This window comes from Triturus cristatus, chromosome 10, assembly GCF_964204655.1.
Source record: "Triturus cristatus chromosome 10, aTriCri1.1, whole genome shotgun sequence".
NCBI lineage: Eukaryota > Metazoa > Chordata > Amphibia > Caudata > Salamandridae > Triturus > Triturus cristatus.
Genome location: NC_140593.1, coordinates 967,089,548 through 967,102,987, shown reverse-complemented (window position 1 = coordinate 967,102,987; position 13,440 = coordinate 967,089,548). Strand labels below are relative to the sequence as shown.

Below are 13,440 nucleotides of genomic sequence, written 5' to 3'. Positions count from 1 at the left end.
TCCTCGTCGACGACAGCCACACCGTCGACGGCAGCCACCCTGTCGACGGCAGCCACCCTGTCGACGGCAGCCTCCTCGTCGACGGCAGCCTCCTCGTCGACGACAGCTCCGTCGACGATTACTTCGTCGACGGTCGCCTCGACGACGGTGGGGTCAAATTTTGCGACAATGCCATTGGTGCCAATGTCAACGCCAGCACCGGGGTCTGTGGACAGCTCCTTAATGCTACGTCGTAAGGCCATGCTAGACCCAGTTATGTTGCCACCTGGACCACGGCCACCTCGTCAACTATTTCCCTCAGGGGATGAGGACGATTCGGATGAGGGCGATCAGTCTCTTTTTCGGGATGCTCATAGTCCTTCTGAGCTACATATAAAGTGCCAAGAGTCTGAGGAGGATGAATACTATGAACAGGAAGAAGAGCAAAATTCCTCTGCTCCGGTTCCTATGGTGCAGCTTCCTGTGCGGCTTATTTCCAACCTCCAATATATGTTGGAAGATTATAATCGTCGCTTTCCAGCATCCTCTCAAAATTCTCCACGTGAAGCGCCATCTGAGGTTCCACCTCATCCTATATTGCCAACGATACCCACGCCCTCCACACCTGCACTGCCTTCCAATGCAGAGGATGATAATATGGACAATCTGGATACGGAAGAGGGTGAGCTCCCAGAGGACGACTCTATGGCGGACTGGGATGATTACCAAATCAATTCGCCCGCATCACCGCCAAGGTCACCAGTCAACTCGCCACCTGTCGACATAACAGGGTTCCATCAGCTGATGGAGAGAGCAGCGCAACGCTTTCACCTTCCCATGGTGGTTAGGGAAGAGGACTGTTTCTTGTACGACTTCAAGTCCCAGCCTCAGAAACAAGTACGAGCTGTGCCAATCATAGACTTCATATGGAATGAAGGCATAAAGTTAATGAAGACACCTAATTCTATTCCGGCGGTGCTCCCACGCCTGGAGAAAAAATATAAAGCTCCGGATTCTTCCCCAGCCTGCTTGGTGTCTCAACCTAAGCCGGACTCGGTGATCACACAAGCGGCACAGCGCCGCTCCAAGAATCCATCATCTCCAATGTCGGCGCCTCCGGATCGCGACGGCCGTCGCCTGGATGCCATAGGCAAGAAGTTTTCAACCATGGCGTCAACAACGGTTCGGGCTGCGAATTCTTTGGCAATCCTCGGCCGTTATGATAGACAGATGTGGTCGGACATGGCTGCATTGGTCAAGCTTATACCGGAGGATTCTAGAGCGGAAGCTCAGAAGATCCTGCAAGAGGGTGAGAGGGCGTCATCCGAGATCATTGACTGCTCTGTTGACATCGCATCCACCGGTTTCCGCCAATTGGCGGGAGCAGCCGTCCTAAGAAGACAGGGCTGGCTTCGATCAACCTCTTTTCGGCAAGAGGTCCAAGCTAAGATTTTGGACATGCCATATGACGGGGAGTCATTATTCGGCCAGCATGTGGAAGATGCCTTGCAAACCATAAAAAAGGACACGGATACGGCTCGTTCCCTCAGCACTCTACAGTTTAGGAAGCAGCCCTTTCGAGGTGCGCGCGGCCGCGGCACCTCCTCATCATCATCCTTACGTGGCTCCTCGTCCCAATACCGCTCGTACAACCAAGGGCAACAACGGTACTTTTCACAACCGCAGCAGTCCTACAGACAGCAAACTAGCAAGTCATATAGAGGAAAGTCGAATTACAGAGGGAATTCAACCAAGAAGCAGTGACTGTGTACGGAAAAAACTTCCTTTTCCCAGTTATCCTCTAGTTCTTGTTGGAGGAAAAATCTCCCAGTTCTTTTCAACCTGGTCCTCAATCACTTCGGACCGCTGGGTTCTGGATATTATTTCAAGGGGCCACGCCCTAGAGTTTGTGAAGGTTCCTCCACGCACACCTCCATCCGGGCCACCACCCGCCCATCTCAAAGAACTTTTCAAACAGATCCAAATAATGTTAAACAAGGGTGCCATCGAAGTGGTTCCGAAATATCAAAGAGGGTTGGGATTCTATTCCCGTTTTTTCCTCATACTAAAGAAATCAGGGGAATGGCGTCCCATCCTCGATCTCAGATTGCTCAACAAATTTCTCAAGACTCAGTCCTTTCGGATGCTCACATTGAAGGACATCCTCCAATTCTTTTCTCAGGAGGATTACATGACAACGATCGATCTGCAGGACGCATATTTCCATGTGCCCATTCTACCACGCCACAGGAAATACCTACGATTTCGAGTGGGCCACAAGGATTACCAATTCAAAGTCCTACCCTTCGGACTCTGCTCAGCCCCGCGGGTCTTTACAAAATTCCTGGCCCCGGTGGTGGCTCACTTACGACAAGAGGGTATTCAGATATACCCCTACCTGGACGATTGCCTCATCAAAGCTCAATCCTCCCACCAGGCGGCCCTCGATACCCAGCGCTGTCTCGATCTGTTCCAGTCCCTGGGGTTGTCGATCAATGTACAAAAATCTCAACTCACGCCGACTACGTGCAAGACCTTTCTCGGCGCTTGTATCAATACGAGCACAGCCATGGCTTTCGCTTCAGCAGAGCGTCAAGAACAGATTCAACAGCTTGCGAGCTCCATCGCAGCAAAGCAGTCAGTTTCAGTCCGCATATTGAAATCCTTTCTGGGAATGGCGTCCTCATGCATCGCTTTGATCCCTCTCTGCAGACTAAAGAGTCGCATCATCCAAGAGGAGTTAGACAAGCAGTGGCGCCAGGTTTCCGGTTCCTTCAACGATCAGATCGTGGTGTCACCCCGCATGGCTCAAGCGCTGCATTGGTGGACCCATCCAGCCAACATCGCAGCAGGAACATCTTTTCTGTCGACCACCCCAGAACTCGTCCTTACCACGGACGCATCCATGGAGGGTTGGGGCGCACATTTTCAAGATCTATCCGTCAAGGGCCAATGGTCAGCGGCTCAGCGTTGCTGGCACATCAACAGACTGGAACTGATGGCCATTTTCTTGGCGTTGAAATCCTTCCGCCTGCAGTTCCAAGGGAAGTCAGTCCTCATTCAGACGGACAACACCACGTGCATGCACTACCTGAACAAACCGGGCGGGACAAGATCTCCACTGCTCTCCCGTCTGGCACAGAGGATTTGGAGTTGGGCTATACTCCATCAGATGACGTTACAAGCAATTCATCTGCCCGGCATTTCCAATACTCTGGCGGATGCACTCAGTCGGTCAGCATCATCAACCCACGAGTGGGAGTTACATCAACCGACTTTGGAATTTGTCTTCAACCTTTGGGGTCACCCGACAATCGACCTCTTCGCAACCCCGCAGAATGCAAAATGCCAGTCCTACGCAAGCTGGTTTCCCCACGAAGGGTTGTGCGGAAATGCCCTTTCGATCAATTGGTACGGGATATTTGCGTACGCTTTTCCGCCGATTCCTTTGATTCCGCGAGTGCTGCGGAAGATGAGACCACAACCGTGCCATGTACTTCTAATAGCTCCACGGTGGCCTCGGCAAGCATGGTTTTCGGAGTTGCTTCTCCTATCCCAACGCGAGCCCATCCTTCTTCACCTGAAGCCGGATCTGCTGACAATGAACAATGGTCGGATATGCCATCCGAATCCCAGCTCTCTCAGCTTGTCGGCTTGGAACCTGAGCACCTTGAATTTGCTCATTTGAACATTCCTCCAGCCTGCAGGGAGGTGTTAGCTAAGGCAAGAGCTCCATCCACAGTGAAAACGTATAAGCTTAAATGGAAGCGATTTTGTCTTTGGTGTGCTTCCGCCCACATTCATCCTGTGCACGCTCCTCCAGAACACATTCTGCCGTTCTTCCTACAACTAGCGCAGTCTGGATTATCGCACTCTACCTTAAAGGTCTTTCTAGCGGCAATATCTCGCTTCCGACAAGATGGCTCGTCCTCTCTCTATTCATCCAGAGTCATACAACAATTTTTCAAGGGTCTCTTCCGCATGTTCCCGCCCATTCGGCGTCCTCCACCCACGTGGCGCCTGAACATCGTGCTGGCTCAGCTTATGAAGGCGCCCTTCGAACCTATCCACTCAGCGGATGTTAAATTTTTAACTTGGAAAGTGGCCCTCCTCCTTGCTCTGACCTCTTCCCGCAGAGTCAGTGACATTCACGCTTTTACAATAAAGCCTCCGTTCCTTCAATTCAGATCGGACTGTGTCATCCTCCGCACTAATCCGGTTTTTATACCTAAAGTACCATCCGATTTCCATCTTAACGAACCGGTGCTTTTAAAGACTTTTTTCCCGCATCCACAAACCCCGGCGGAGCAAAGCTTACACTCTCTGGACTTGAAGAGATGTCTTAAATTCTACATTAGCAGAACTCAATCCTTTCGCAAATCTGACCAGTTGTTTGTGGCCTACGGGCGTACTTGCAAAGGACAATCGGTCACCAAACCTACGATAGCCCGTTGGGTTTCATCAGCAATCTCTTTTTGCCATCAAAAGGCTGGTAAGCCTCTGTCTTCGGGAGTGAGAGCCCATTCAACGAGGGCTATGTCATCTTCCACTGCCCTGTTCGCTGGTGTGCCCATCCATCAGATATGCCGGGCAGCTACGTGGTCCAGCAGGCACACGTTTACGAAGCACTACTGTCTGGAATCCATTAACGAAGCAGACACGGCTGTGGGACAGGCAGTTCTACGAAATCTGTTTAAATAAGGTGAGCCTCTGCTACTTCCCTCCTCCTGGGGTATTATTGATTGCGTTTTAAATACATTGTCATTGTATTACATGCAATATCAATACGGCTTGGTCAGCCGAATACTGTTTACTGCTTACTATTCTATTCAAGCATGTGAATCTATGAAAGACACCCCAAATACTGGAGAAGAACAAATGTTACTTACCTGTAAACTGTGGTTCTCCAGTATTGGTGTCTTTCATAGATTCACATGCGACCCACCCTCCTCCCCTCAGAGGCTCTCTTCTCCTCTTTCGGCTCTATGGTCACTCTCGTGCTCGAAAATCTGAGGGTCTGAGCCTCTGAGGAGAAGGTTCTAGAGGGTGCTAGCGCCTGATTGGCCGGAGTTTGGACTATAAAATGACAGTGATATGTTAGCAAAGTGATTCTTTTTCTCAATGCTTTCCTATGTCTCAATGCTATCCTATGGTATTTTAACTTGATATGTTATTTGAACTATATATATATAAGTTTATTTGGGTATGTATATACTCTTATGTGGTTATGTATGTGTATATGTATATATACATGATACTTATTGCTTTTTATATATACCGTGGGACTCCCACTTCGACGACGGGGAATATTCAAGCATGTGAATCTATGAAAGACACCAATACTGGAGAACCACAGTTTACAGGTAAGTAACATTTGTTCTTCTTTATCATGCACAACTTACACCATGCAGATCTAGTTTCAAGGCACAGTAAAGCTAGAGATAGAAGTGGAAGGGATTGAGAAAATGACAGTAGATTATTAGGAGGGTTATTCAGGATGTATGAAAAGATTACAAGATGTTGCCAAATAAGATAGAAAAGTAAATAAACCATCACGCGTGACCAAATCAGTGGAGCCATACATATAGTGTATATGACTACAGTGATTAATTCGAGTACAGAGCGGTAATATTGCAAAAAGTTTCATTTTAACTTGGAATTCAAGATCTTGAGAGATGTAGCTTCTTTGCAGATTAGAGGGAAAGAGTTCCATATTTTAGTGCCCATGTCCAAAATGTTACTGTTTCAATTGGTTGAGAAAAGGTTAGGGGCTTTGCTAGAATGCAGATTTCTGGTCGAGTTTTTGGAAGTGAACAAGTTTGTGAGATAATGGGATGAGTTCATGTGACTGTCTTTACAGATGAGGCTAAATGTGTTTCATTTGTGCGGGTAATCCATTTTTTTTGTTTGTATTGACTGTCGAGTTAAGTCGCATGATTGCCATTTTAAATGGTTAGTGGGTACTGAACATCTCAGCTATGGCCCTTGCTACGAATTGCCCATAATTTCTAATGGGCCCATTTAACAGGCGTTACCAGACCCATTGCAATTATACGTTTTATTATTTTCACAGAGTTTGACTTCTGAAAGTCAGCGACATCTTTCTGAAACTCCGAGTGAAAACATGCAGGAATCTGCATGGAAGCTGATTCCTACAAGTGTTCCCCAAAACATATAATTCCTATTATTTATGCACCCCCAAAATTACTGGGACCCCTTGTAACAGTAGTTCCAAGGATGGAACATAATGGGGAATTTAACAGGCCACTCATGATGATATTTCGAAGATAACAGAGTCAGAGTTTGATAAACAACCAGTGGCGTTTTCACACCCTTAGTTAATGTAACTGTAGTTCAAATATTGAAGCGATTACTGAATCAGGACACAGAGGATAAGTAATATCAATGCAATACCATATTTTAAATATCATGAATGATTACTTAAGAGGCGGGTTCAGAGTTTCTGTTAACTTGTTGTGTACGGACTTCATGAAATTGCATACCTATTTTTTTGGAATTCATGTCAAACTTTGGGAGATGCTGGCTTCCACAGAGGATAGTGGAGGTCAGAAATTGAGTCCAGTGCCAGCTCAAATCCCTTTGCCTTCTATTTTAATTTCTGAAAGCGAAGTGTAGGGCAGAGTACCCTGTAAATTGTTTGTGAAAGTCCAAATCTAAACAGGGAATGGAGAGAGGGACTCCTGGAAATCTTACAAATGGTTTTGCAGCTGGACGTCACCCAGTAAAGCATACTTCTGAGCCTTCACAGTTTGAAGATTTATATTAAACCAATGTATTCTCTGGAAGCAATCAATTTCTCTCTGAGTGTTTGTAGGCTGCAAGCAGAGATTTCACTGGCGATTTAAAAAAGAAAAATGATAATCTTGATAAGATCCAAAAATTATTTTCATAATTAGACCAACTGCGCGCACTCACTCTGGTTTTGATCACATTTTTGCTCCCAGTGTCTCACAAAGGTATAGGGCAAGTTAAGTTAAAAGAATTGATGAAAATATATTTTAGCATTTATTCTACTTCTAACAGACATGCTCCTCCTTGTTCCCATCTGCCAAGACATCACTAGGTCTGGGATTAGGGCCACAGTCATAAAATGTACAACTATAACTGCAAAAAAATTAATGTTCTCTAAAAATGTTTCCTTTTAGTGTAGATGTCAGTTCAATACCATTGTGCATCTTTAGACATGGTAGCATAAGGGACAGTCCTTTAAAACGTTCGGCCCAAATACCAAGCAGGGACTTGACAAATCCTCACTTAAGGCTGGTGGCACAGTTGTCTTCTGTGTGAATACTTGTGACTCTGTATTTGTGTGGCTCTGCATATTATCTAATACTTCTTTTCATTCTAGGTGTAAGAAGATGGTGGTCGTCATTTCAGATGATTATTTGGCCAGCAGTGAATGTGATTTCCAGACCAAATTTGCGCTTGGCCTATGCCCAGGTAAGATAAAACACAAACCAGTGTGTAGGTTATGAAATTACTAAAAAAAAAGAGGTACCCACAAGTAATTTAATGAACCTTCACGCAGAATAAAGTGTAAGAAGAACTAGGTTTGAAGGTCATGTTTAAAAGAAAGCCATGCAAACATTGTCTTCACTAGGGTCTGAAGTATAAAGTCAGAACAATTGATAAGCTTTTATAAATGCAAAAAATTAACTAGTTGGTAATATAAGGGTTCTTTATGGGTAGACTATTTCGGAAGAACATCACCTTGTGTGAGGAACTATACTTTTATTTATTGGCCAAGAAAACACTAGAGTAAAAAAAAGGCTTAATTGGCACTTGAGTCCTTCTAAGCATATTGTGCCTCTACCGTTAGTCATGCATTGTGGTAAGAGGAAATCTAGGTTCAGCTGTACATACAATAGGGTTGTCAGTGTGTACAACTGAATATACCAATAAAGTAATTTGTAAAGCCGTTCAATTAAAAAACAACGAAACTAAAAATTAACAAATCTCCCCAGTACAGTGAATACATGTATTGTTTTCAAAACGCATATGAAGATGAAAATGTTTTTCATACATTGAATAAAGGTGTTACTAAATAAAGAAACCGACTTAGTGGCCAAGAAACTGGGAAAGGACACAATATACAACTAAATGAAGGACAGACCAAAACTACCAATAAAAAACGAACACACTCTAAGTTGCATTAAATTGTCCAATCATTTCACTTTTTAAAAATTCTTTCTGGAGTAAGTCACGGATCAGTACTTTCTTTATTTACCTGATCAGTACATTCTTGACATCTACGGTCCATAAAGTCATTTGCTTCCTGCTTTCAGCAAGACAAAGAGGTTAAAACATTAAAAAATAGTAACCGTTTCTCGGCTATTGACTTTGAAAATATGTTTGGTGAAAATAAATATGGGAATGAGGAAAATAAATGAGTGAGCTGTTCCATGAATGGCTAGTGAGGCAAGAGCCCCAATTATACTGATTTAGCAATTTCTGAATGTAATCATTTGACCACAGAGGATCTAGACTCTAACTCTGGTAAGGAAAACGCCCCAATAATCTTCACCTAATGACCCTTGCTTGGGAAAAGCCTAACTATCTCAAAAAAGCCTGGAGCAAAGTGCATGAGGAGCATACCTGGTGAACTTTAAATGCTTCTCACCAAGTCAAGGGCATTTTAGCCAAAGCCAAAGAACTCTCTAACCCGAAGTGTGAGGCTCACAGTGTCTTTATTTTTGCATCAAGGTTACTTCTTTTTAGACAAAATTGAAAAGACTAGAGGTAGCTTTAATTTGACAGCTGCACATAGCGATTACTGCTGCATTATTCTTTTCATACTAAATGATTCAGATCTGAGTTGAGATGCTTTGATCAGTTGGAACAAGTCATGCCATCACTGGTTGAGGGACAATTAAAGAAACTTAAATCTGGCTCACACTTAGATCTTTGAAAAGCAAATAAGATTAAATTAGACAGTGTTGGTTTTGCATTTTTTTTTTTAATCAGTTTTTTAAATCTGTTCTGTTTAGCTGGGAAAGGTAACCGTTATTCTATTGTTGAAAAAGAACGGAGCAGCTGATTCTACCTTAATGACCAATTACTGCCTTCAAAAAAGAAAATAAAGAGAAATATAGTAGCAAATGCCATCACAAACATACTGGTGAAAAACCCATCAAGCCAAGAAAAACAACAAGTCCCTAATTTTGTATGTGGATCAAGTGTTGTACTATAAACATGTACAATGACGGTGAGGTCCTTAAATGTATTCAATTATTTAGAAAAACTTGTAGTTACAAGGACAGCAGCAATTGCATCATATATCCCTTGAACGTATGGCGACTCCCAGATAACACACTTGCGTGTGGATGCACAGAAAACAATAATACCGAACACAAAACGTTTAAAAAATTACACAATCGATTTTTATTCATAATCTGTTAAAAACAATCTAGACACATATTAAAATATCTTTACCAATAGTCAATATTTATAACACATTTGAATTAGTGATTAAAAATAAGCAAAAAAACTACACAAAATTCATATTTGAATTGCATAAACAAGAAAACTACATACGTCGACGCAGCGTTTCGCTGAGATTAGGACCAACTACCTTCTTCAGGACAGAGATTTCTATTAAAATATCAGGTAAATGTAACCCCTGTATGATTCAGATGGGAAACATTCAGCCAGTAGATTTTGGTTCAAATCAGGAATGTCCTTCGTATGTGGTACTGTTCCTTCATAAATTACATTTGTGTGCTATAAATATTGACTATTGGCAAATATATTTTTATATGTGTCTAGATTATTTTTAACAGGTTATGAAAAAGGACCCCACCGTCATTGTACATGTTTATGTACAACACTTGATTCACATGCAAAATTAGGGACTTGTTCTTTTTCTTGTCTAATTACCCCGTCCCTATATTCAACAATAGGGTTACTCCTCCTTTTTTAGAAAAACCCTTCAAATCATCCTTCTGTGTCATGAATTGCCAGAGTATGTCTGAGTAGAATGTGTAGCACTCGCCTTCTATTATTTTCAGGAGGGCTACCCAATCAAAATATATTCTTAATTGCATTTCTAACACATGAGGTTTGCAGTTGAGTATTTAATTGTAAAACAAAACATCCCTGAAGTTGGCATGCTCCAGTTAATTTAAATGAGCTATTGCAGAATGAAACTGATTTAAATGTTGTATTATCGTATAACTAATATTGCTCTATAATTAGGGTATTCATTTCACATCAGAGTATGCTACAATCCATTAAAATCCCAATAGTTCTAAGCAAAAAAGCCTACAACAAAGTATGGATTACAGGGAAAATTGTTGTGAGGAAAAAATATCTCAGTAGCTCATGGCAACTTATCTCCATTTCTTAGGTATAATATTTTCAACTGCATCAGGGAGAAAACTCACAGACTTACACTGAGCAACTAGCTAACTATCTTTTCTGCCTCAATTTAAATGTAACCTAAAATACTCCTTACTAAGCAATATTTTGGTGCTTTCTTGTGACAAATCTCACCATAATAATCAGCTGTTTATAATGTTGATTTTTGTTGAGATCTGAATGTAGTGCACCCCTATCCAGGTATCTAGAGTCACATAGTCTAGACTTCAAACTCATGTTTGCATAGGTTTTCATGAACTCATGATTGACTTTTGGATTTAGTGGTAGGATTGTGAAACCACCAATGCAAACCTGTTTGTACAAGAGGGATTTGACAGTATGAAATCTGGGAATATTGAAGCTTCTGTACACTCTTCTAAGATCTTTGAGCAGATACTCATTTGCTGTGGAGATTTTTTTTGTCCTTGCTTAATACAATATAACAAAGCGCTTATTTTAAGACTAGCCTTGAGTGACTGTACCCTACTTCCCACTGAGCTACCAGAGTACGTATTGATGTGAAGGTACCAAAACTTGTAACCACTTATGCGTTTTTATCCAGGGTATGGATTTTCCTCGCATATTTCTGCACCACCTGAGGCCTTTTACTCTCAGTTTGCCTTGACGCACAAGCTGTCTCAATGGAGCCATCCTCCATTTGCTTACAGGAATATAAGATGGCTCCATTTGCATACTTGACAAGGAAAGCTTAGCCACATGGTCTTAACACGCCATTTCTTCTATAACTCTGATCGCTAGCTATGTCACATAACTGTTTCTCGAGATCTATGTTTAGTTAGTGCTTTAAATGTGCATGCTTTTTGACAGTTTAAACGAGTTACCCTCAATGCTGATTTAATCTGCGCAATGAATATTCATTTAATACGAGAATTGTGGAAAATATATATTGCATCTGTTTGACAGTCATTAATGCATGTAACTGTCAGCACGTTACAGATGTGGCAGAATTGACTGCTACGAACTCTGGGTACTGATCAGAGGAGCCAGGTAGATTCTGGGTTCCATGGAGGTGTGGTGCAGAGAATCAACAGACTGAGGGAGTGGTACAGGCAAGGTAGCAACATCCTGGCATAGACGATTGCTTGTGGATGTAGTTGGCGAACAATTTGGGTGTAAGTTAGCCATAAAAAATTAGCTCACACCTGTAACCCGTTGTAACTACACAAGCCCTTAGTGTATAGTTCAACTGCCCCCAGTAGGCGCACCCTTATTAAATAGGAGAACTCTCCATTGCTGAAGCTGACCAACATCGATGTCCCTTTATTCCTCCCTGCATTACAAATGGGGATACCACCGTGTTCTTAACCAAGGACTTCGATTCACCAAAATAACATTGATAGAGAAAGTCCCATAATACACTCTTAAACTCATTGACTTAACAGGTCTGACCCCTTAGGCCATGATTTCAGGTTGGGAAGGTTGAGGTGAGGTATGTTTGATACCCAGTAAATACCCATATCCAGGGGTAAGGTATTTATTTATGAGGTGTGGTAATTGCCTCCCACGGAGAGTTTTCAGTTCGGAAATTTGGCGTAACCTGCAGAATTGTAATCGGGGCATTAGTGTCTCAATAGTCAACTATATGGAATTGGGGGCAGGGAGCTCATAGAACCCTGTTTCTGGAATTGATGTTGCCTTCATGACAACTGATACTAGGGATGGCAGTTGGAATCTCTGCTAATCCCTGGTTATCTGTCACTGACGCTCATACCATAATAAATAGTGTACCACAGCTGTTACTCGACAAAGTGCTATTATCAGACGGTGTAAATTATTTTTCATTGCCAGAAATCACACCTTTGGAATATTATGGCCTAGGTAATGTGGTATATTCTAATGTCTCCACCTTTACCATGCAGGTGCCCGCGAGAAACGCCTTATTCCAGTCAAGTATAAGCCCATGAAGAAAGAATTTCCAAGCATCCTGCGGTTCATCACTGTGTGCGACTACACCAACCCCTGCACCCAAGGCTGGTTTTGGAATAGATTGGCCAGAGCTCTCTCGAATATGTGAACGAAAAGAGGCACACAATAGGACCCCGTCCAATGCATTCCAGTATATGAACATTTAGGAAACTATTCTGTAAATGGTTATTTTGTATCTGATTTGTAATAAATACACAATTCTTTATACATAGTTACAAGTAGCATGGATTTTATTGTGTATCAACGCTGTGTTGTGTTATTCTATACAGGCACTGTGTCTGAACTGGCATCAGAATCCTTACCAACAGACCTGACTCTGCCATAAGTAAATAAATAATTAGTACACAGTTTGGCCACAAACCTGTATGTTGTGATCATAAAGTACTTTAGCGCACCTCGATAGTAAGTCTCCACATTACAATCACTTCTCAGCATGAAGTGGTCCCGCAACCAGTGACAATGATCATGTAAAGCAACGTCAAATGTACTCTAGAATGCCATGAGTATTTCCTGCGTGATATCCTCATTATTGATGACGTGTCCTCCCAATCCCCACATAGTATTTAGTACTAATAAATATGCATATTTTTAACTTCAGCAGAGGTGGCCGCCAGGGGAAATCACGTTGTTTTTGCTTGTAGAGCGTGGATGACCGGTTACGTGTGCGAGCTCCTATAAAGATAACCATTTCAGCACGTCCTGTGTGACAGAACAGCGGGTCACAGTAGAATGAGGAATGTATCACTTGTGGTGGCATTCCCATACAGCTAGCAGGAAGGCTCACAAGCTGCAGCCACTGACTCGAATGTAGGCTCCTGGCGGTGACATCCCCCGGGCAGCATTGGGTGAATGGTGAATTCCAGGCCCTTGGGGGATCTCCAACTGGTCAGAATTGCATGGGAGGCGGGGTTATAAGTACTGCTAGGGCTCTCTGGTTTAATTGCGTTATTTGGACCCCGTGGTCCTGCAAGATTAGGGGTATTTTGATTGATTGTCCCTAGCCAGTTGGGCTCATAGTGGTGGTTGGGGTATAATGGCGGATAAAGCTGAGGCAGTCGGAGAGGCACTCAGGATGTTATGTGAAGCAGGCAGGGAGGATTTCATTCAACCCGGCGTGCTTTTGCAGGCCTAGGTGAG

The 13,440-nt window shown here is 43.0% G+C and overlaps 1 protein-coding gene across 1 annotated transcript in view; it reads left to right on the top strand.

The window, feature by feature from the left end:
• Positions 1-12,516, top strand: part of MYD88 (MYD88 innate immune signal transduction adaptor) — a 69,828-nt gene extending 57,312 nt beyond the window's left edge. The window contains exons 5-6 of the mRNA XM_085628863.1: positions 7,349-7,440; positions 12,237-12,516. Of these exons, the coding sequence (XP_085484989.1) occupies positions 7,349-7,440; positions 12,237-12,391 (247 nt within the window). The 3' untranslated portion in view covers positions 12,392-12,516. The remainder of the gene's footprint in view (positions 1-7,348; positions 7,441-12,236) is intronic.
• Positions 12,517-13,440: the final 924 nt, after the last annotated feature.